The sequence below is a fragment of the Patella vulgata genome, chromosome 1 (assembly GCF_932274485.2).
Source record: "Patella vulgata chromosome 1, xgPatVulg1.2, whole genome shotgun sequence".
In the NCBI taxonomy this organism is placed as follows: domain Eukaryota; kingdom Metazoa; phylum Mollusca; class Gastropoda; family Patellidae; genus Patella; species Patella vulgata.
Window position 1 is genome coordinate 80,888,806 of NC_065879.2, and position 24,820 is coordinate 80,913,625.

Consider the following 24,820-nt stretch of genomic DNA (forward strand, 5'->3'; position numbering starts at 1 on the left):
GGCAAAATACCCCTTAAAGCACACTGCATTTATCCTTAATTTGGACTGATATTAGTGTATTGGAGATTAAGCTTTCACAATTGCAAGGAAGTCTTTTGGCTTTAAATAACGCATCAAGACTTCAATTAATGTTAAAAAAAAACCCAAAATATTTAACAACACTCATTTTATTTTCCAGGGCTAATCTAACAAACTGTACATGATTTCACTTCTTCGTCTTGTCCCTCGCAATATTTACCGTTATGGGCGGGAGCTGGTGAATTACACTCTCTCGTTCGTTTCTGGTAACCATTACACCCGGTGACCTTGACACACGCTGTCCAATCGCCAAAGGCTGACCAGCCACCATCTACAGCTTTAATATATTAAATTAAAAATAATCAAAAATTGAAAGTTATAATTAAAATTGGATAACAAATATTCAGAGGAAAGCGACCAAACTCTGAAGCAGCAAGTAGGTTCATTTTATACAATTAGCAATTGAATTACCATTCTGTTTTCGCAGCCTCCATAAAATTTCATTTTGGATACATTTCTTATACATTTTTTATTATTTCTGCACAGAAACGATCTATTTAATGAAAAAATATGCCTTTTTTTTAAGCTTTTAGTGAGAAAACTAAAATTTCGGTAATTTTGACCCACATAGTGTATTTTGCTGTGTCTCCGACTGGTTTTGTGCTGGACGGTCACATATGTGTAAAGAAAAGACATAGCAGCACCGGTGGCTCAGTGAATATGGCACAGGCTAAATAAACAGGACGATTCTGGTTCGATCTCGGTGTCGGTAGAGAAGGTTCTACGGGAGTTTTAATCCAAGTTTCCTCAAAGGTAAGGATGGGGATGGAGAGTCGTCTAGTTGTTCGGATGGGACCAAAAACCGAGGTCTCGTATATTCTCTAGTGTGATCATACAAGAACCATCCACAGTGGAGGAGAAGGTGGACAAAATCGCCATCATAGCACAATGCATGGCGTATATACACGTCTTCATTAATCCCATCTTAGTTCACTTACGAAACGCATACTGACTCAAAATTGGCTGCTCCTAACGATGTCGATTTTCAGCGGGTCCTGCCGTTTCCTCCAGCTAAAGACCCCAACGCGCAAAATTGAAAAATAAATTATGGTAGTCCCGAAACACACTCTCTCTCTCTCTCTCTCTCTCTCTCTCTCATAAAACTTACCACAGTATTGTTGGGTGCAGTCTCTTGTTTCAACAGCTTTACCAGTACAAGACGTGCCACCTTTCTGGGGTATAGGATGATCACAGTAACGCCTTCTCGTCTGAATTCCTCCTGAATTTCATAAACGTTAAAATTCGATGTTATTGTAAAACGGTAAACTAAGCATGGAATTTGACGTCTCTTAATTCAAAATAGTTCGGTTACTTGTGATAACCGGTAAGATTTTCTGCCTCATTTTGTTTTCTTTTTTGGGGGAATAAGGAGCCGCGGTGGCTCGATGAGTAAACCCTTGGATGACAAGGTGTACATAGGACGTTGATTTTTTAGTCCCGCCAGAAAGACAAGACGCTGCCTCACACACTAGGGCATGCGAGTCGCCAGTATATACTTATCTTATTATTAAATGAAATATACTGATATAAAAGTAGGGTGGCAAAGGGAGCGAGGGCATACATTTCAGGGTAATGGGGTTGTGGGGGGGGGGGGGGTATTTGAAATTATCGCTATTAACTTTGTTGTACAAGTTGTCATACTTAATTTGAATAAAAACTATATTTTTTCTGTTTTAACATATTTAAGTTATAGCATTCTCCCATTAATGAGTTCTAGGTTTGCGGAGGGGTTGGGGGCTTAACGCAGTGGAACACGTACGGAGGACCCGGAGTAAACACACGAGGTTGGACAGGCGACCCTACTCCTTGTCACGTACCTGCGAGGAATCGAAACCACGCCACTTGACTCAATGACAGACTATATGATACAATGCTCACGCGTTAAGCACTCGGCCACCCAAACCCCTAGCCATATCCAAGCTCTCACCCTCCACCTTCTGATCGACGTTAAGATTGTTGATTGCGTTCGTTATAAAGGACTTAAACCTAATTAGGTATTTAGACGAGAATTTCCTGGTGGAGAAGGCCCCTTCTCCCCTTGGCAACCCAGGAGTTGTGTCCGGGCATCACACAAACCCTGCCCCCCCCCCCCCGCTGATTGGGACTTTGTCTACACCTTATAAAACAATTCAAATATGACTAAAATATAAAGTTGTATGTGAAACAAACCTTCACACGATTTAGAACAATCACTCCAGGGTCCCCACTCTCCAAATTGACCGTTTACACGTGATCGTGTTGTAAAAGGTCGAGTGGGTCCAGCTCCATAGGTCTGAAAAATATGTCGTTAAAAAGATTGCTTAAAGTATGATCATCTTATCTACAAACCTATTGATTGAATCTTACAAACCACGTTTCTCACATACAATGTTTAAAGGCTCAAATTCTTAAATTTTGTAGCTATGGCTACTAAAGTGGTGCAATCTGTTTAACATCGGTAATGTGAAAGGCTTCGGTTAACGTTGTACCAGATGACTAACCTTTAAGTTCACGTGCAGTATAGGTCTACATGTGACGTCACATCATACGGTTTCGATAAAACGTACATTGTTTACATATGACGTAGTAACAAACTGATCCGGAGAAGTGGTACCTTACTCATTTACACTAAATAGGAAATCAGGAAGCTTAAGCATCTTGAGCTTCGTTCCACCCCTTTAAGGACAATGGTGTTAAATTTTATTTGGAATTTTTTTTTACCAGGTGTATCACATATGTAATATTGGCTGGTATCAACATTGTCCTTTAATACGCCAGTGGATCAATGAGTAATAATCCATCGATAGTGTACTGTAAACTTACTCCTGGGCTCGAGGCGCTTGCTGATAAACCTTGGGCATGAAGTGGTCTGGTTGGATTCTGAAAGATATATATATTAAAGTAGAAAAAGTACAAGTACTTCTATTTTACGATAGATAGATATATACATAAATAAATAAAAAATACGTCCAGGTGAAAAAAATCACCACTTTACTTCATTCTGACATATACATTAAATCATATAAGCTAACGCTCTGCCTTCTATAGACGTCTTCAGATATTAATAATGTATTAATATTTCCTAAAGGGGCATTATGCATTAGGTAAATTAACAGAGCAATTTTCTATGTGGCTCTAAATTGAACGAACTAAAATGGGGTTATAACGCCCTAATTTCCTGCAACGACTTGGCTAATGAAGACGGGCATAACCCATAATGTGCTATGAGAGTAATTTTGCCAGGACAGCGGCGCTACGACCCACTCTTATATCGAAATCCGGCTTTAAGGGTTCTTTTACGTGCACGCCAGTGTGTACACGGGACTTCGGGTGCTTACGGGTTCCGTTCTCTTGTAAGAACTTGTGTCATGAATCACCAACAACTTACCGGTTCCGTTCTATTGTAAGAAAACGTGTCGTAAGCTCTACTGGTACAATCGCGGTCTGTAACATCCCCCGACAAAACCTCTATCCTGACGTTGGGACATTCTTGTACACCACATTCCGTTGTCGCATTTGCCTCCCTGGTAGTAAAACTCACGAACTTAAAAAACAGTAATCTGAAATAATAGGAATAAAACAAAGCGGGGTTGGAAGAACAATAAACTATTAAAAAAGGACAAATTAATTAAATCGGGTTTTAATCAATTAACTCCAGTTCAACAGTAACTTGCCTTAGAATAGAAATACCATCCCCATATTCCTTCAAAATTCTTGAAGAAATCGTTTTGATGGTTATAAAGAAGAATTAAATAATGTAAAATTACCACAATTTGTCTGAATAGTTAAAATAAGAACCACACCAAATACATTCTTGTTAAATTATGTTGAGTGCCCATTTAAGCACCACAAGGGCACCCATTTACAGCGGAAATTGCAAATTTTTAAGTTATATTTTTAAAATTTATTAAAATAAAGCCTGAAAATAGATGGTATCCATAAACAGTCCTACCTTGTTAAAGAATAATCCTATTAATCCTATAATTCACTATTGCCAGCTGAGAAATTGGCAAAAATATCAATTTCCATTTCAAATTCAAACGTTTCAAGATAGCTATTCCATGGTGGAGAATAGAAAACAAGGGGGTAATTGGGAGGTAATTGTGTTATTATTTCCTGTGTAAATGAATCTTAAGTGTGAGAATGACACCTATGATCGTATAATTGTGAGTTGACAACCTATTGAGCAAAAGACATAGAAATAATTACGTTTTGACTTTCTTAGAAAATTTGCAATTTCCGCTTTAAATTAACACAACAAGAACGTCAATTTAAATGAACACCGTAAGAGCACCAATTCAAATACACAAGACAAGAGCAATAATTTGAATAAAGCGGCCTAGAGTAATATCTCAAATTTAATTAATTTAATAATTCAATAAGCACCACAAGAGCACGTATTGAAATAAAAAAACCCACAGATGCACCAATTTATGCACCACAATCTATGCAACAATTTGAATAAAGACAACCAGAGACACAATGGTTTAATAACCACCACCGGGATTTAGAAAGGATGTCCAGACCCTTTCTAACATAAGCCTTTGGTCCAATCGGTCCATAAATTCAGAACAAATTTTAACAATATTAAAACAAATTCCCACGTACCCAGCAGTTGTATCCCAATAATATTTATCACCTATGTTATCAGCCTCTAGTTCCTGTAAACTGGCTACTGAGATCCAGTTGTTCATATTCTCTAGATATTTCGGACTCGTGGAGGACAGATCAAGTTTAGCATGTCGTGGTAAACATACACCAAACCGTAACCATTTACCCCTGAAAAAATATACATATTATAAAAACAGGTTTCACAAAATCCAGTACAGATTCTATTTCGTGTCATATTTTTTATAATTCAATTTCGTTTTATTAGTATTTTATAACAGTAGGGCCGTAAACCACATTTCATTTCATTCCATTATTAAAAAAAAAACAACAAAAAACGTTTTTGGCTATGTCGTGTGGGCCCGAAACACGCATTCTAGAAAAAAATTCTCAAGTTCGTCGCTTGGGAACTTTTGTTTATAGGGGTTATTTTCAAAGCCATCTGATTAAATCACAGATCCTATTTCGTTTCGTTTTTCATAGTTCAAAATTTGGTTTTACTTGTCTTTACTACACTAGGATCTGGAAGAGTTGTTATATTACCCGCGTTCTGGATGTTGCGAGGGAATAGCCAATGAAGCGGTCTGGTACGGCGAGTTTTTGGTGTGAGGTTCACGAACTGTGGTTAACCCTTTAGAAATATTAACGCTGATTGAGTTAAATCAAATTTCTGACGTCATAGGGCCAAAAGTCGCTCGTATGACCTCTGACGCGACCGTCCACTACAACCGTCAGATCTTTATGTAGTGTAGGCCATCAAAAGTATACAAAAAAACCGAAACGAAATATAGATCTGTATTTTAATCAGATTGTTTTCAAAGGGTAATTTGCTTCCCGTCCCAACTAAATCACTTATGTGAAATTACCTACACTGTACCAGGGATTCCTCAATCCGCTGACTGTACTTCAGTGGCGTATTTACGGTTCGCAGGAAGAGCATGTGCCCTTGGCGCCAGTTGAAAAGGGCGCCACTGAGAAGTACTGTATGTTTAGTAAGGGGTTGATTAGTCACAGTCCAGGTTTGTGAAGTAAAATGAAATGAAATGGTGTTTAACATCCTACAGTTCTGCTCCAATTGGGCTAATAAAGACGGGCATACGCCACACAGTGTGCTAGGACAGCGGCGCTATATACGGTCTATTGCCAAGGGTTATTTTACGTACACACCAATGTGTACACGAATTATATCTCAATTTGGCGTTCCATTCTTATGTCTATAAGGTTTCCCTTGCCAGGCACTCCGTCCTGCACCACTGAAAAGGAGACCACGCCGAAAACTCTAGATGTCGGAGGCCCCGGATTGTGAGAGAAATATATCTTACTGTTCAATTCCATCACCCCGTATAGTGAAAGTGCGAGGAACGAAATCTTTCCAGTGTAGAGTGTAACTATAGCCTCCACCAAGAACTGTTGTAAATTGCGCTGGGTTCTGGTTTGTCTGAACCTCCTGTACAGCAGGTTTATCATCTCTTACAGCAAATACAGTTGGTCCTGTATCATCAGGTTGTTTATCTTCAAAGGTTATTGTCAACTGAAATATTGCCAATAATATTCTATGTACTTTTTATTCACAGCTAACCATATCAAGAGAGACGGGGTTAACGTCCACTCGAAACAAACTAGGGTCATCAGAACTGAATTGTCAACTGAACTATTGCCAATAATATTCTATGTACTTTTTATTCGCAGTTAGCCATTTCAAGAAAAAAGAGTTTAACCTCCACTCGACACAAGCTAGGTCATCCAGGACTGAATTGTCAACTGAAATATTGCCAATAATATTCTATGTACTTTTTATTCGCAGCTAGCCAGATCAAGGGAGAAGGGTTTAACGTCCACTCGACACAAGCTAGGTCATTCAGGACTAATGGTTCAATTTTATTTCAATAATTCGTTTTAGCTGTGGTAGGAAACCGGAGGTCCTGGAGAAACACCCCGAAGTTGGACAAGCGACCCCACCCTTTGTCACGTATAAGCAGGGAACTGAAAGGTTGCCATTTGACTGAATGACAGACCATATGATCCAACGCTCAAGCGTTAAACCATTCGGCACCCAACCGCCTAGTTCAGCTCTGAACGAAAGTCTCGTTACACTGAACCTCCACCTCCACTTTTTGAAAAAATTAGAATCTTCAGTCATTCATGCTTTGCCTACCTTTTACAATCTAATTTTTTCAACGATTCCAAATTTATTCCCTGGTTATCTGAATTTCGTTTCGTCTTCGTGTCACCGACGTTCTGAAATGTGTGCGTTGACCTATATTTAGACTGCAATAACGGCGCCCAAGTTACTTGCAAGGAGGGTATTTTCTCATTTAAACGTTCCTTTACACTGTACAGGCGTTCAGAGTGACTGACACGCGATGGTTTAGCAGTAAAGAGTTGCCCACTAAAATTTACTGGGATTCAAAAGATTTTGACAAGGAGCTAATAGGCCCGTTCCCAGGGATTTTGCGTCATAGTTTTGAGTTTTTGCCCCCCCCCCCCCCCCCCGCAAATGGCAAAATAAAGCGCGGTTTCAATGCTTAACCAGTGTCAAACATATACCATTGGTTAGATATTATGCTACAAATCGACTCTAGCACGTTCCACACAGCCCAATATTATCAGGCGGCACTGGGAGGCACTGCCACCACACCCCCTCCCCGGCACAAACAAATAAATAATGTTTTGGGGTCCCAGGCGGGATCTTCTTCCACGTGTAAAATCATGGGTCACCACGCCCCTACTAGTTCTTGAACGTAGAGGGTTGGTGTAACAAATCTTACGTTCTGAGTTGAACTACCAACCGCCTAGCTAATGTCCCCTCATCCTCTATATATGGCTCTGAGCTACAGGAAAGGATTAGGAGACGTAGGTCGATGGGTATGACCCCGTGAAGGGTGCGATCATTTTGTTTGAAAAACTGGCTGTAAATTCTAGCTTATGCACAAATTGAGCGTGTGGATCATAAACGACTGAAATCTAAGACCCACACACCACATGGAAACGTTAACTTTATTTATTATGGGTCTCCAGTCTACCATACTCGAAGCTCCATCTCAGTCTACCCGTGTTGGGCTATACCCATGCCCTTGCCATTCCTGGGTAATAAACTAAGAATTGTACAATTTTATTAAAACATAGATCCCTTTTCGTTATGTTTTTTTTTAAAATATAGATCTCTATTTTAAACAGATTGGAAGTTGTATTACATTTTAATGGAATTATCAATAAGAATGATAAATATAATGCCTACCTTTCCAAATGTATCTGGACAAACGGCAACTTGCCAGTTAGATCGTACGTAACATCCTCTAGTAATATAAAATGGTCGAGATTTGACAATTTGACTGTTAGAATAACCGGTAACACTACCATCTGTATCTCGGAATGTAATTCCATTATATCGATCATCATCGGGAAATCCCATTAAAGTGGAGTTGCTGTCGAGAACTCGATTTCCTAATGTAACCTAAAAAAAAATGAAATGGGGTTTAACGTCATATTATTCTGGCCCATCCGCGTTAATAAAGACGAGCACATGTCATACAGTGTATTATGAGACACATTTTGTCCGGTCAGCCAATATGTGCAAGGTACCTCGGTTGTTTGTCCCATCCGCACGACTTCACGTGGACATGCCATCCGTCTTGCACCACTAGCAAGGGGGGGGGGGGGAACCACGCCGGAAAATCCTGATGAACTGTCTCATCCGAACACGGGGCCCCGAAGATAGCAAGCTAACGTCTTACTCACTGAACCACAACGGCTCCGAAACCTAAAATAGCCACAAATATATAATAAATACAATTCGACCATTGCTCATCCTACCACTTTTACTTTGACAAAAGGGTGTCCTTATTTCTGCAACTTAAAGATGAATTATGAGCTAACCGTTTTCGCTATAATAGGTTAAAAATGGATAATTAAAAATCAATGCATTGATACATTCATTCAAATTACTTTATTCTGAGCGACGTTATGAATGTATAAAATTTTGACAAGAATAGTGTAGTCTTAATTGTCATTGCTACGATAATAAACGAAGCCTCGATCCTTATTTTAGCGTTAATCCAATTAATATCGCGGCCACCCGATGGCCCAGAGACTTGATTACTGGCTTGACATCTAAATGAAAGTCTTAATAAAAATTTATATGATATTTGAAGACAAAAAAATGACCCGCAATAGGCTGATTTAGCTCTGACATAATGTAATTAACTTTAATTACCATTTACGATCTGTGTTAGTTGTCGGATATAACGGAAATGAAATTAAATGAATTGGAGTTCACTGTCCTACTGGGCTAATGATGACAGATACCGCTACTTACATCGATAAAGCAAATGGGGTTTAACGTCCTACTGTTCTGCTCCAACTGGGCTAATGAAGGCGGGCATACAATGTGCTACGAGGGAAACTTTGCCCGGACAGCGGCACTACGGCCTACTCTTATATCGAATTCGAACTGTCAAGGGATCTTTTACGTGCACGCCAATGTGTACACGGGACCTCGGATTTTCGTCCCATCCGAGCGACTAGACAGCTGTCCTTGTCAGACCCTCCGTCCTACATCACTGCTACTTACATCAGTGAAGTCGAATCTTATATGTTTAACAGAACTAACAGCTGATGTTATATTCTGATTATATTTCTCAAAACCAATAGCTCCTGCTAGATAATAAGAATTGGATTTAAAACCAGAAAACCAGACATTCTCCAAATAAACCGGACCATCATGGAACAAAAATCCATGAATAGGCGTGGAGCTGGAAAGAAAAATTACAAAATATTCAGTTTCATCAGTTTATAATAGTAAATGCAGGAGGACCGCATTACACGCAAACAGAATCGATAAGAAAAACTGCAGACAAGGCAAACTACGAGAAGAGACATTGCAAGAAATAAACAACAAACATCAAATCAAGCGAATGGACCCGGAGGCCATCCGTAAGCGTCCACGTATCATGTATAAAGAACACAGCGATACTGCTGATCTCCGGTACCACAGGTGGACCGAACCATACATAAATAAAATCGATAAGACAAAACTGCGGACAAGACAAACTACAGGAGAAGAGAAAATGCACGAAATAAACAACACGAGAATGAATCGGGGGTCCATCCCCGTAAGCGTCCGCGCTTCAAGAACACTGCGATACTGCTGGGGCATAAATACTTTATATAACGACACAAATAACGTACGATCCAAATCCTGCAAAGATACTTTACGTCATAACACTATTACTACGTAAACTCTGATTACGAACTGTGCAAATAGCACAGACACTTGTTTACAGTAACAACACTAAATACTAACTCTGCAAATAACACAGATAGTTTTAATTAACAACGACTTTAAGCAACAACACTAATATGTGCAATGCAAATGACGCACAGACACTTATGTCACAACACTAATTACTCACGGTGTTGTATATACGGGTATAGATCGGTTAAACTGAATTGATGTAGATGCGGCAGTATCCACATATAATGTCGGTTCTCCTATGTTCTTCGATTCTCCTATTATAACAGAGTTCTGCAGAAACTGAGCTTGATCATCAGATCTGAAAAAAAACAGAATGGGTTTATCTATGCCAAGTGGGTTGATCTATAGCGAGTAGGCTTATCTGTGGCGAGTTGGTTTAACTGTGGCGAGTGGGTTGATCTATAGTGAGGGGGTTGATGTATAGTGAGTGGGTTTATCTGTGGCGAGTGGGCTGATCTGTGGGGAGTAGTTTGATCTATAGTAAGTGGGTTTATTTATGCCGAGTGAGTTGATCTATAGCGAGTGGGTTGATCTATAGTGAGTGGGTTTTCCTCTGGCGAGTTGGTTTATCTGTGGCAAGTGGGTTGATCTATAGTGAGTGGGTTGATCTATAGCGAGTAGGCTTATCTGTGGCGAGTGGGTTTATCTGTGGCGAGTGGGTTGATCTATAGTGAGTGGGTTTATTTGTGGCGAGTTGATTTATCTGTAGCTAGTGTGTTGATCTATAGTGAGTGGGTTTATCTGTGGCGAGTGTGTTGATCTATAGTGAGTATGTTTATCTGTGGCGAGTGGGTTAATCATAACGAGTGTGTTTGTCTGTGGTGATTGGGTTTATCTGTATCGAGTGATTATATCTGTGGCGAGTGGGTTAATCATAACGAGTGGGTTTATCTGTGGTGATTGGGTTTATCTGTGGCGAGTGATTATATCTGTGGCGAGTGGGTTGGTGTATATAACGAGTGGGTTTATCTGTGGCGATTGGGTTGATCTATAATGAGAGGGTATCTATAGGAAGTGCGTTTATGTCGTTTTCGTATAAACAATATAATATATTAGGTTAAATCTTCATCATATTCAAAGTGATAGGTGTACGCCAGACCTTAACGAGAGAACGTGTACTAAATTACATGGCTTTAGTTCCAGTTTTGTGGTGCAAGTGTTGTGCTTGTCTGAATATGGTGTACCTAACACCACTTTAGAGTCTTATACGACCTAATTCTAAGGGCATCCTCTAGATATCGACAGTTTATCAGACATACAAAGTTATCATGCAGATTTTCATAAATGGCGCATTAAGATTAGACTTCTAAGATTTTTACGCATGGCTGTTAAACAATGAACATACAGGGTTTTTACGCATGGCTGCTAAACAATGGGCATACAAGGTTTTTATGCATGGCTGCTAAACAATGGACATACAAGGTTTTCATACATGGCTGCTAAACAATGGACATACAAGGTTTTCGTGCATGGCTGCTAAACAATGGACATATAAGGTTGTCCTACATGGGTGCTAAACAATGGACATACAAGGTTTTCACGCATGGTTGCTAAACAATTGACATACAAGGTTTTCATGCATGGCTGCTAAACAATGGACATATAAGGTTGTCCTACATGAGTGCTACACAATGGACATACAAGGTTTTCACGCATGGTTGCTAAACAATGAACATGCAAGGTTTTCACGCATGGTTGCTAAACAATGAACATACAAGGTGTTTACGCATGGCTGCTAAATAAGGAACATAGAAGGTTTTCATGCATGGCTGCTAAACAATGGACATACAAGATTTCCATGCGGTAATGCTAAATAGTAGATATATAAGGTTTACATATAAGGTATCCATGCATGACGGATAAAGGTTGACTTACTTAGCAAATGCTAGTCCATTGGCACTATCCGCAAAACTAGAAAAAATACAAAATTTATTTGTAAGAAATATTTAGTTAAAGCCATTAAACTGGAGACGGAGAGAGAGAAATGGGGTTTAACGTCCAATCGACACAAACTAGGTAATTTCGGGACTAACATATGGTTCAATTTTATTTCCATAATTTGCTTGCGCGTAGGGGTCTTTAGCAGTGGGAGGAAATCGGAGGACCCGAAGAAAACCCACGAGGTTGGACAGGCGACCCTGCTCCTTGTCACGTACTACCGGGGAATCGAAACCCCGCCAGTTGACTCAATGACAGACTTTATTATACAGCGCGCACGTGCAACCATTCCCCCCCCCCCCGCCCCGCCCTATTAAACTGGAATGTGTCTTCGGCAATCGTTGAAAATATTTAAAACTAATTAGCGCCTATTTCCCAAATAACAATTTGCTTATTTGCGCTGAGTCAATCTCTCGGTGTATTTATTTTTCAAAATATGCGTATTAAGGTAATATTTCAAGGCTGTAGCATAGCAAGTTGTGTTATCCCTGAGTCTATATAGACGGGTCAAAACCCCAGATCCGTGACCATTTCGCGGGAACAAGGTGGGACGGCAGTTTGCTACCTCTGAAAACTATGAGCTAACTCCAGGAGAGCCGAATAGCCAAGATGGCGTCTAAAATGGTCTGAAATTGACTTTGGCAAACATTGACCCGTGTAATATATCATTTTAATAAACTTTGTTGGCCGGCCACCGGACTCATTTTGGATAGCTTCCGATCATCTCACAAACGGTTGATCCAATATGGCCGCCAAAATCCAAAATGGCGACGGAAACTGGCTTCAAAATGATATAGACCTAAAAATGTAAACATAACAACCATAAATTGTTCCAGACATCCATGACTCTTATTTTGATTAACAAATTGTTTCTGAATAAAAAAAACCAGTCTGTAATGAAACGATACTTACGATCCGTGTTCAACAGTAATCCATCCACCTCTTATCCACATGTTATGGAAACGATTCTTGTAGACTGAATTAAAAAAAAATAAATCATTTAAAAGAGCTAAATCGCAAATATTTTGGACCTAGAAATTGACACTAATCTGAAGCAACGCATAAAATAATATAATACGAATGTATATAAACTGATTTACATTCAATCATTTCCGTTCTACTCTAATTTCAAATCAGTTATGTTCCGCGAAATACGCTAGAAGTCTCAATCGAATGGCGATCTCTAGCGTTTGGTTAATCCAGTCTAAGAATATGCCGTCACTGTTTGGAATATGTCTAACCTCGTTCTTCCAGACACTTGTTAAAAATGGCGCTGAAGCACATTATGGTACACGATTCGTGTATCAATGGTAAGATGTTTATTTTGTCTTAAATATTGGATATCAGAAGCCCATCTTTTCCTTATGAGATCACAACATCAATGTTGATTTGAAGAAAATAACCCGAGAAAAAGAGGGTTTTTCTGAAGATTTTCTTCCCCAGCATAACCGAAGTCGAGGAATTTACCATGCTTATAAACCGTCTATGTTTACATGTACGTAAAATGAGAATATCCCAGAATTCCCATAAGAAAAACCTTAGATCATATTTTCTTATGGAGAAAAAAAACTACCCTGGAAGAATAAACCGTCAATGTTTACATGTACGCAAAATGAGAATATCCCAGATTTCCCATAAGAAAAACCTTAGATCATGTTTAAATATGGAGAAAAAAAACCCTACCTTGGAAGAATAACCTGTTACAAGTTTAAAGAAAAACTTTCAGAAGAATAACCCCAAATTCCCCTGTTATATTCAAAGCCGCCCTCGACTTTCAGACCTCAGGTTATTCCGGGCATAGAATATACCCCAACGATCAAAGAGATTTGCCGTGACAGGTTTATAAGTCTGTAAAACTGACTTACATGTGGGTTTGATAATCCTGACCTGTGCTGCAGGTGAATTTCTGTCCAGTGGTCGAATTTTGGGCGAATAATCACTTGTTCCTCCTGCAGCAGTTGTAGGCAATACTTTACTATCGGCAAACAAACCATCCTGTAACAGAAATAAAATAATTTTAAACATCCTACTTTTCTGCACAGACCGGGATAATGAAGACGGGTATGCACTATGTAATGTGCAATGAAGGACATTTTGCGAGGACAACAACTGAATTTTCAACTTCCAAGGATCTTTTGCGTACACGCCAAGGTGTACACGGTACCTAGATGTTTCGCCCGATACAAATGACTATACATTGTTTCCTGTAAGGTCCCGTGTCCTGCACAACTGACAAGAAGGGGGGGGGGGGGCGGAAAATTCAGAGGTACTTGCTCAGCCAATGCAGAGATCGAATACGGGACCTCCGGGTTAGTGAGCCAACGTCACGTCTTACTGAGTGAGTCATCGGTTCTGTTATACATGTTGTAGCAACGTCTTCAACCAGGGTCAGATTACCATCGAATAAAATCAAATAAAGTGGGCTTTAAAGGACAATATTGGTGCCAGTCATTATCACATATGTGATAGAACTGGTTAAACACGTTCCAAATGTTTCAACAATAGGAAGTGACGAACGCAAAAGGAAAACACGAGTTATCCCTTTATATAACTGACTGAAGTGACGGGTGATAACAGATACATTGGCGAATTTCTGCTCGCTAATAATTCCTTCGAAGACCAAAAGTAGTTGTATGGGACTGTGAAAGGATATCTGACAATTCATAAACAAAATTGACTGTCACTAGATAAGAGAACATGAAAGAAAAATAGAAAAAATCCGTGCATTACCATGTTTTTATAAGTATAGAATGAATTAACACCCGAGAATGTACGGACTGTTTCTATTTTTCTGGTGTTCTCTCATCTAATGACATTCAATTACTTTTTTTAATTGTCATATATACTCTTTCAGTCTCATATAATAACTTTTGGTCTTCGAAGGAATTTTTGGTGAGCAGAAATTCGCCCATGTATCTGTTATCACCCGTCACTTCAGTCAGTGATATAGAGGGATAACTCGTGTTTTCCTTTTGCGTTCGTCACTTCCTATTGTTGAAACATTGATTATTCATCTATCGTAGCAATGATCTCTGTGATAAAATAATATTTGGAACGTGTTTAACTAGTTCTATCACATATGTGATAATGACTGGCACCAATATTGTCCTTTAAATAAATAAATCCGGGCTTCGGCGTTTCAACTGCCAAGGGTTCCTTTAAGTGTATACATGTGGACCTCGGTTCATCGTCCAATCCGAAATTAAATTTCAAACAACTGCTACTTACAACTTCATTAGAATGTCCTACATTATTATTCCATTCGGCATATGGAGTATGTTGTGATTCATACAGCTGCATGAAGCCAAGTCCGTATGATGGACCATAAGGTTCGTCAGGGAATACATACCAAAATCCATAATACTGCCAAATAAAAAAAGGAACACTAGTTATTTAATGCGAGCGAGGGCGTGGCTTTAGCTCTTAAGTTGGCGTGGAAATGGCCTAGTTACTGTCCAGTGGACGTGAACCCTAGTTATCTCACGCCCGGTCTCCCTCGTAGAGGTTTACGGGGGGTGGGGGGTATAGGGAATTTTTCCGAAACATAACAACCAAGCGAGGAGCATTTACGTGCACACAAACGTGTACACGAGATGAAGGACTAGACGTGAAAACCACACTGGCAAATCATGAACCGCGACCGAACCCGGTACCCCCTGGTTAGTGAGTCCACGCCTTCTCACTGAGCCACCGTGACTCCCTTGATTTTTACAACCAGAACAATAAAGAAAATAAATCGAATGCCATACTATACCTCGGAACCAGCAGCAACGTTATTTCTAAGATGATTTTTGGGATTCGTCACAAAATATGTAGCCGGTCGACTAAAAATAAATTTCAAAATTTTATATAGCCATGCTAATTATTGAAATCGACAGAAGGTGGCTTACTTTAATGAAGCTATTTGGTCGGGGGAGAGAGAGAGGGGGAGGGGTGAGGGGTGGATGGGGTTTAACGTCCGCTCGAAATAAACTAGTTCATTTCGGGAGTAACATATGGTTCAATTTTATCTTAATAATTCGTTTGCGCGTATGATTTTTTTAGCAATGGGAAGAAACCGGAGGACCAGGAGAAAACCCACGAGGTTGGATAGTCGACCATACTCCTTGCCACATACTCGCGGGGAATCAAATCACGCCACTTTACTCAATTATAGACCTTGTGATGCACGGGTTAACCACTCGGCCATGCATTCCTCACCCCTTCCCTACCCCTAATGTATAAATGATAATTTATATAACATGACCCGCAATAGGCAGATTTTGCTTTTACATAATGCAGCATTGTTAACTGATGTAGTAGACATAATCAGAAAAATAAATATATCTAGAATAATAGCCGAAAGAGACATGCTATATTTAATAATCATGTCAATAAGACGGCCATAAAACATTTTAAGGGTTTATTGTAAGTTTAGTGGGCAGGTATCCCTGTAATTGAATTGAAGCTTAGATGACAAATGCCTCAATCTACTTAAAAATCAGAATAATAGGAACAAGCGCTAGCGTATCGAACTAGCTGGGACACACTCTTTGATTGGATGTCCTGGGACCTCGCCAACTCCGCCCCCTCTCTCGCTATGCCACAGTATTTTATAAATTTTGAAATCAATATGCATATTCAACAATTAGTATGATTAAAACTGTTAGTGTCGTACCTATCTGATGTCAGAATCTTTCCTTTACGTGTGGTTAGACCGATATTTCCATCAAGAACATTTCTCTTTTCACCTCCATCTTCCAGAAAGTAAGCATGGCCTAGAGCATCATAACATACATTGTCCACAATCTGTGACAATAAAAAAATATTTAAAATGCTTTTAGTATTAGTATTAGATAGTTATAACAGTGCCATTCCGCGTCAAATCACTAATTGAGGTAAACCTTGCGCCCACTTCGATTTTGGCTAAAACGTTAAATTTCGATTTTTCATACATGTAGCCTGATCGGACTTGCCATATAATCATCATTATTGGCGGTGTAGTGTATATAAGTTATCACCATGTCACAAAATGATCGTCTTCTAATAGTACTAAGTTATAGACTTAAAACCTTTGGCTTTCGACGATTTTCCCAATTCCCATAATGTGCCCAAACTATGGAACGCTTTACATGTGCATCTCAAAATTTACAATGTTTGGCAACTTTCAAATCAGTACAGTACTATAGTATATAAAGATTATCTTACCGTAGCACATTTAAAGAAGGGATGATGTAAAGTACTGTAGTATATACATTGACCTACCGTAACACATCTGGAGAAGGAATGATTTACAGTACTGTAGTATATAAAGATTGTCTTACTGTTAGAGGAGGAATTATGTACAGTACTGTAGTACATGTATATAAAGATTGACCTATCGTAACACATCTGGAGAAGGAATGATGTACAGTACTGCAGTATATAAAGATTGTCTTACCGCTAGAGGAGAAATGGTGTACAGTACTATAGTATATAAAGTGCATCTTACCGTTACACCATGTGTACCATGTATAGTAACACATCTAGAGAAGGAATGGTGTACTGTACTGTATCTAAAATACGGAGGATTAGTGTAATTTCCAAGACCATCTAAATCATGACATATGTGAAAATGAACCGGATAATGACCTGCAATAGTAAAAATATTTGGATGTTATGATGAATTGGGTATCTTCAACGTGTTTTATTTATTGTTACATAGATCGTAAAGTTATTAAAATTGAAATAACCTCAAATGGAGTTTTGCGTTCTATTGTTCTGATATATGCAGTATGAGGTTGTGTGAACATTTTTTTCGGACAGCGTGGTTTCGGCCCAATCTTAAATTATCAGGTGTTCTATTACGTGCACGCCATGAACAACGGGGATCGATGTTTTCCTTGCATCCTATTTAGTTTCGTTTTTTATAGTTCAAAATTTCCTTTTACTTGTCTTTACTACACTAGGATTTGGAAGAGTTGTTATATTACTGGCGTTCTGGTTGAAGTGAGGGATTAGTCAATGAAACGGTCTGTTACCACTAGAAACGTCAACGCTGATTGATTAATCAATGTCTGACGTCACAGGGTCAACATCCGCTCGTACTATCCCTGACGCGACCTTCTAGTACAACCGGTCAGACCTCCATGTAATGTAGGCCATCGAAAGTATATAAAACGAAACGAAATATAGATCTGTATTCTAATCAGATTGCAGGTCCTCCGTCCCGCATCCGTTCCATACCATTGGATCCACGCTGTTATCGATTCTTTCACCAAATTTGATATTTATTGTTTATTTCTTTCAATATCCGTAGACGGATCTTATTGGTTTTGTTTCCGTTTGATGCGGTCCTCCTGCACTTACTATTTAGTATCTTCAAATGGTATAGACGTTTTTACTATTTTTCGTTTATTCAGATAAAATTGTATTGGGTTTTTTTTTCTTGGAAATAATTAATATTATTTGTGAATATTTGTATTTGTGAATATCTATAAATCAGTTCATGATATATATTACCTAAATGTCTATTTTTTGTTAATATCTTTATTTTTGAAGTCGGTACATGCTATAATATATTATCTATGGAATGAATGAAACGGGATTTAACGTCCACGTTTTCTACTCCGATTGGGTTAATGAGGATGGGCATACCCCATACAGTGTGCTATGAGGGGAATTTTTCCCGGGCATCGACGCTACGGCTTACTATTATATCGAATAACAACCGCTAAGAGATCTTTTACGTGCACGTCAATGTGTAAAGATGACGAGTACACATTTTCCCTTGTCAGACTCTCCATCCTGCGCCACTGACAAGGTGGAACCACGCCGGAAAATCCCGATGAACCTTCTCAGCCAACGCAGGGATCCAGCACCGGACCCCAAACTTAGCGAGCGAACATCTTACTCACTAAGCCACTGTGGGCCTATAATATCTATGAATAACTATATTTACCTATTACAGTCTGCTGACCCATGTTAACAAGTTCAACACCTTCTATATGCACATTGGCAATTCCTTGTACAAACTAACAAAACAAATAATGGAAAACATTAGATACATGTATTTCATTTACTTAACCCTTGTGCGCACACTTCGCACGAAAATCATTGTCGGCCACAAGGCGTAATCTAAGACCCCTGACATAAATTGGTTTTTGGATGCATAATTTTATTCAAATTCGATCAAACTACAGCTTCATATAAAGAATGAATAATAATCAATCAGAGTGAAAAAAAAAAAATATATTTGAGGTATTAAAGGCTCAATACCACTCTTATTGTAACTGAATAATATATCCCAATCTTTATTCTGGTCAACAAATTGTACTATTTTAGAATATTTCAATTAATTGATGATACAAATTTCATCTTAAACCACCTTATTTAAAAAATTTGAAAAATTCAACATAATGGTTTGAAACGTCTAACGTAAACCTTTTCAAATGAAACTTCGATTTAAAAATATTTTCGAACCCTCTGGACAAGTAAAATAGGATGTAATGGATAATTTACACAACAGGTAGGACACTTAAACATCTAGTACTTAGAGATATTATTTATTTTCTGGAGCTTTCAAGCCAGCAAGAGTGTTATTGTCCCTTTAACAGTGATGATATGAATTATAAGGTATTTTTGAAACCATACAAATCTACAAATAACTTAATTGTCATGTCCATGTACAATCGTCTTTTGATGAGGTTGGTAGAGTACCTATATTTGCTTTCAGAACTAGATTACTAGAATGACTAACACAATATCAGTAAGAAGGATTCCAAATACAAAGCTAGCGCCGAGCGCAGGGCAGATTAAACTCTTGTAACCAGCAAAATGTCCGATAATGTAATACTCGCAGTTTCTTGTCAAATGATGAATGATCACACTGCCTCACTTCCGTTTTATTTGCAGCATTATACTCGAAATTAAGTAGCTGGCAATGTATAAAGTTCTCGCTAGACAATTATGAACCAGTTCCTCACAAACGTTAAGGATGTGGTTGTGGGGTCCCAAAATACCCCTTGTATACGCACAAGGGTTAACCATTGTCGTGCTACACACAGGCCTGTTTTCTGTAAACCTCAGAATTTTCTTGAAGACGTAGTGGACGCTAAATGTTATAGTAGTCAAGCACGGCGAAGTTGTTTTGCCGGGGGTTTACTACTGTGATAGCATAGGGGTCTTTAGGCTAGAAGCAAGGGAGGAATCTGGCGCAATAGTTATAGGGTAAGATTTGTGATCAAGCGATTCTAGACTAGAATTGTATGTGTATATTAGATACTTCGTCATTATTAAAAACTGAGTGTTGTAATCAAATTCCTTCATCCTATTTCCAAGAAAGGAATTGATATTTAACGTCACACTTTTCTACGCCGACTGGGTTAATGAAGACAGGAGTACTCCATACAGTGTACTATGAGAAATATTTTGCCTGAACAGCCGCGCAATAGTTCACTCTTATTTGAAATTCATACCTTCAGATGACCACCAAATGTGTCATAGTGGAAATCGTGACAGTTGCCATTACTAGGTGGGCAGCTATCCTCCATTTTCCCTTCAATCAAGACATTTCTGGTTAAAAGAGCAACTTCTCCTCTCTGGTCAACATTACTGATTATCTCTCCAAAATGCGTGTATCGTGAATCCACTAAAATAGAATAATTGATGTTAATTCATTAAGACGGGTGTAACTATGAAACTTAAACACAGAGAGAGAGAGAGAGAGAGAGAGAGAGAGAGAGAGAGAGGTGGGGGGTTAACGTCCACTCGGCACAGACTAGGTCAACCACGCTAGTTGACTCAATGACAGACCTTATGATACAGCGCGGACCTGCTAACCATTCGGCCATCCACCCCCCACCCTCCAAACTTAAACAGCCGACCGGTGTTGTAAATAAACATCAGGAACAAGACCTCTACGCACAAGCGAGTTATTGAAATAAATTCGAACCGTGTGTTGGGCCCGTAATGACCTAATTTGTGTCGAGTGGACGTAAAAACCCATTTATATTGGAAATTTATCATGTTTTAATTAAACATACCGCAACCCATAGAGATAAAGGGATCAATGTCTGGTGTAATCTCTAGTCTTAACTAACACCACCTAAGAAGTGGAATAATATAAAATATGATACTGTATTTGCTACAGTCGTCTATTGCTTTGGATTTTTAGGATTGTTTTGTGGTGGTGGGCGATATGGTTTTAGTTGGCTTTTCTTATTTTTTGAAAGTTGTGAGGGCGGGTTAGGGATGAAATTTTAAGTACAAAAATCCAAATTAGTACATGAATGCCAGACTTAAGATGTTAAACATAGTCTAATAGTATATGAAAAATATACAAAGAATTAAATGGATTGATGTCAATCCCGGGGACACTTTTTAATATCGAAATCATGTATTGAAAATGGTGTTCCTGCTAGAAATAGAAACTTACTTTCCACTTGAACTTGATGTTTAGTGCATGTAGCACATGTTACTACTGTTGCTTCTTCTGCTTGTCCCCAGTCATAATCTGTAGACGCTAAAACCAACTTATCACCTACAGATAAAATAAACTATTTAAGTACGGCTGATTTAAAAACAGAAGCGATCGCTAAACTAGTTTAGCTTTCTCGTCTTAACGCAAAACCTTTTCTAAGCTGACCTGTCTTGATCGTCTAAACGGGTTAGCTTAAAATGGCCGACAGAGAGAGGGAGAGAAATGGGGTTTAGTGTCCACTCGACACAAACTAGGTCATTTCGGGACTAACACATGGTTTAATTTTATTTCAATAATTCGCTTGCGCGTAGGGTTCTTTAGCAGTGGGAGGAAACCGGAGGACCCGGAGAAAACCCACGAGGTTGGACAGGCGACCCTACGCCTTGTCACGTACAACCGGGGATTCGAAACCACTCCAATTGACTTAAAATGGCCGACTTCGGCCGTCTTAGAACATGCGCATTTCATTATCTTATGTATACAAGTGGGATATACAGGTGCATAATTTAATATAACCTTTGTTCGTGGATGTCAGAGCAGTTAAGCTGTGTTAACTTATAGAATGTGTAAAATCTACACTAATGGCTTAAAAAACATTATAGTAAATATATTTAACCGTGGGTTACTCTAGAGTCCTATGCATTCATTTCTATTCCTCGGTAAAAATTTGTCTAGTCGTTCGGATGGGACGAAAAACCGAGGTCTCGTGTACACACTGGGGTGCACGTAAAAGATCCCTTGGCAGTTGGAACTCAATATAAGAGTAGGCCGTAGCGCCGCTGCCCGGGCAAAATTTCCCTCATAGCACACTGTATGGCGTGTGCCCGTCTTCATTAGCCCACTTTAGGAGCAGAACAGTAGGACGTTAAACCTCATTTCATTTCATTTCATTTTCGGCAAAAATTAGATTTTCTACCCAACACCGGGATCGAATTTCGGATGAACTGGTTAGTCAGCTTGCACCCTATCGACTGGGTCAATAATACCGAGAAACGCCCCTTTAATTATTAATGACGTCACTAGGAAATACCTGGTACCCATGTTGTGACCTCATCCAGCAGAGTAAGTATAGGAAAGGCTGCAGCAGTAGTCATCACTCGGAAATCTACGGCTGACTGGTCGTCGTTGACATTGTCGATATAACTGGTAACTTGGAACTTTAACTTGGGTGCGAGCAATGTTAGTGATGCCTTAGCACTTTGACTGTCACTGTCTCCTTTTCGACTCAGATCTTCTATAGTAACATTAGTATTTCCTACAGAAAATAAACAATAAAACAATACTGTTAAAATTACAAATCGTGAACTAAAAATCTCCTGGGATATGAACCCGGAACCGTCAATACAGCCATCTTGGACTTGTGATGCGTCACTGTCCAAATAACAAGCATGCAAAGTTCCATGTCAGTTGTTCTCGAATTGACATTCTCGATGGTTCTCGATCATTATCGAATCATCATCATCATCATCATCATCATTATTATTATCATTGTGTAATTATAATTTAGTCGAAAATGTTAATAAAATATTACCTTTTTGGGTAAGAAGAACATACGCATCACCATTTGCAATTTTTCTTAAAGGACTGCTGTTGGTTTCGTTGCCATATGCCAGTTGTTCAATAGCTTTGAATATAGTTGTCAGATCAACTTGTGGGTGAACCATATTCTTATACACAGACACAGCTACAATTCTATCATTAGCAATTCCTAACAAAATAAATTGTTGTTGATAAAAATGCTTACATTACTCCACATAACAAATACAACCACATCCACTCAAGCTCCTAAATATGCTTATATTTCTAGTTCAATTAGTAGGAATGCCTCTCTTATGCATCCCCACCCACTCCAGTCCCTAAAATTTCTAGTTTAATTAGTAGTAACCTTCTCCACAAAATATAACCACATCCACTCAAGCCCCTAAATATGCTTATGTTTCTAGTTTAATGATTAGTCGGGCCCCTCCCCCCCCCCCCCCCCCCCACAAATACAACCGTACCTACCCAGCGCTTAAATAATGCTTATATTTCTAGTTTAATTAATAGGGCCCCTCTCCCCCACAAATACAACCGTACCTACCCAGCGTCTAAATATGCTTAAATTTCTAGTTTAACTAGTAGGGCCCCTCTCCCTCATAATTACAACCACACCCAACCCAAATATGCATATATTTCTAGTTTGATTATAAACCCATTTCATTTTTGAAATTAGTTGGTTGGGTGGCCGAATGGCTTAACGCGGTGTATACATGTAGTTCAAACGAGCCGTTTGACTATTCTGGCGATTATAAGATTGTTTCTGGATTGTTCCGCACTCGTCGGACTCTTCATAGATTGTCTGTCTTGTATGATGGCTGAATACGTCCATTTAGGTTGTCAAGTTTCCACGAAATTAAGCCAGTACGACGAAGTGTGTATTCTGATATCGGCGTCTTTTAAGGCGCTATTTTTCGTAGTACTGGCTTTTCTTGGTTATCGGCAAACCAGTAGGCTACGATGAATGATTTTATTTTATCGATTTTTGCCTTACACATGTAAACATGATGTTCTAAATGGATGCTTTCGACCACCATATTATGTTTAACAAGCATGAATATAGACACATTTATCATTTCAAACGATAACAGGTTTCACATTACATTTGCATATTTCCTCCAACTAGTTTCATATCTCACCTAAACGATGTCATATCTATCGATATAATACGTTTGATTTTCTCTTAACGCCATTATCACTACACATCTTCACAAACGATATCGTAATTTTATGGTATTGCGCGTAGGGGTCTTTAGCAATGAGAGGAAACTGGAGGACCCGGAGAAAACCCACGAGGTTGGACGGCGACCATTCTCCTTGTCACGTACAAACCACGCCAATTGATAGACCTTCTGATCTAAAACACACGCCTTAGACGGACATTCGCCCACCCCCAAGCCCCGTTCTCGAATAAGCAAATAGGTGAATAGCAAGACCTCTTGAGGTCTACACGATGATATCTCCCTATCACATATCATACTTTGAATACTTACCATTTAATAATGTGACAAGTCTAGATACATCTATTTGTGACAAGTTAGGTTCATAATTTCCTAAGAAGAAATATTCTCCAGATAAACTTTTACCAGTTTTCTCGTCAAAGACGTATACCACCATACCGGGTTTCCAACTGTCTGTCTGAGACACAACAGAACCCTGTAACATTTCATTAAACATGGTCTGATTGGGTTGCTATTCCTCTTACTTGTTCCAAGTTTCATTAGAAGCTGTGTCTAAAGGTAGGGGGGGGGGGGGGGTGACACAACAAAAACCCTGTAGCATTTCATGAAAGCTTAGCTATCAACAGCCAGTCCCCACTTTACTCACGAATTCATGTTGTGTGCGAAATAGCTTCATTTGGCTATTCTTGGACTTTAAATAAAATAAATTCCCCATCTTCATGTTTTGTTTGTTCTGCAATTCTTCAACAGACACATCTGTTATTCAACAAACACATCTGCTTTTGAAACTCAACGTTGGCATTATTT

General features: G+C 39.0%; 1 protein-coding gene across 1 annotated transcript; it reads right to left on the minus strand.

Moving 5' to 3' along the window:
• Nucleotides 1–151: 151 nt before the first annotated feature.
• Nucleotides 152–24,506, minus strand: LOC126808637 (cell surface hyaluronidase). Its single transcript, XM_050533539.2, has 23 exons — nt 24,326–24,506; nt 22,828–23,004; nt 22,327–22,551; nt 21,252–21,356; nt 20,293–20,465; nt 18,777–18,849; nt 17,328–17,467; nt 16,515–16,645; nt 15,612–15,681; nt 15,086–15,220; nt 13,723–13,852; nt 12,770–12,833; nt 11,795–11,830; nt 10,077–10,217; nt 9,236–9,416; nt 7,904–8,119; nt 5,988–6,196; nt 4,666–4,836; nt 3,446–3,617; nt 2,881–2,937; nt 2,248–2,350; nt 1,187–1,297; nt 152–355 (listed from the first exon to the last, which is right to left on the minus strand). Exons 1-23 carry the CDS (start codon nt 24,495–24,497, stop codon nt 186–188), a joined length of 3,162 nt encoding a protein of 1,053 aa, XP_050389496.2. The 5' UTR covers nt 24,498–24,506; the 3' UTR covers nt 152–185.
• Nucleotides 24,507–24,820: the final 314 nt, after the last annotated feature.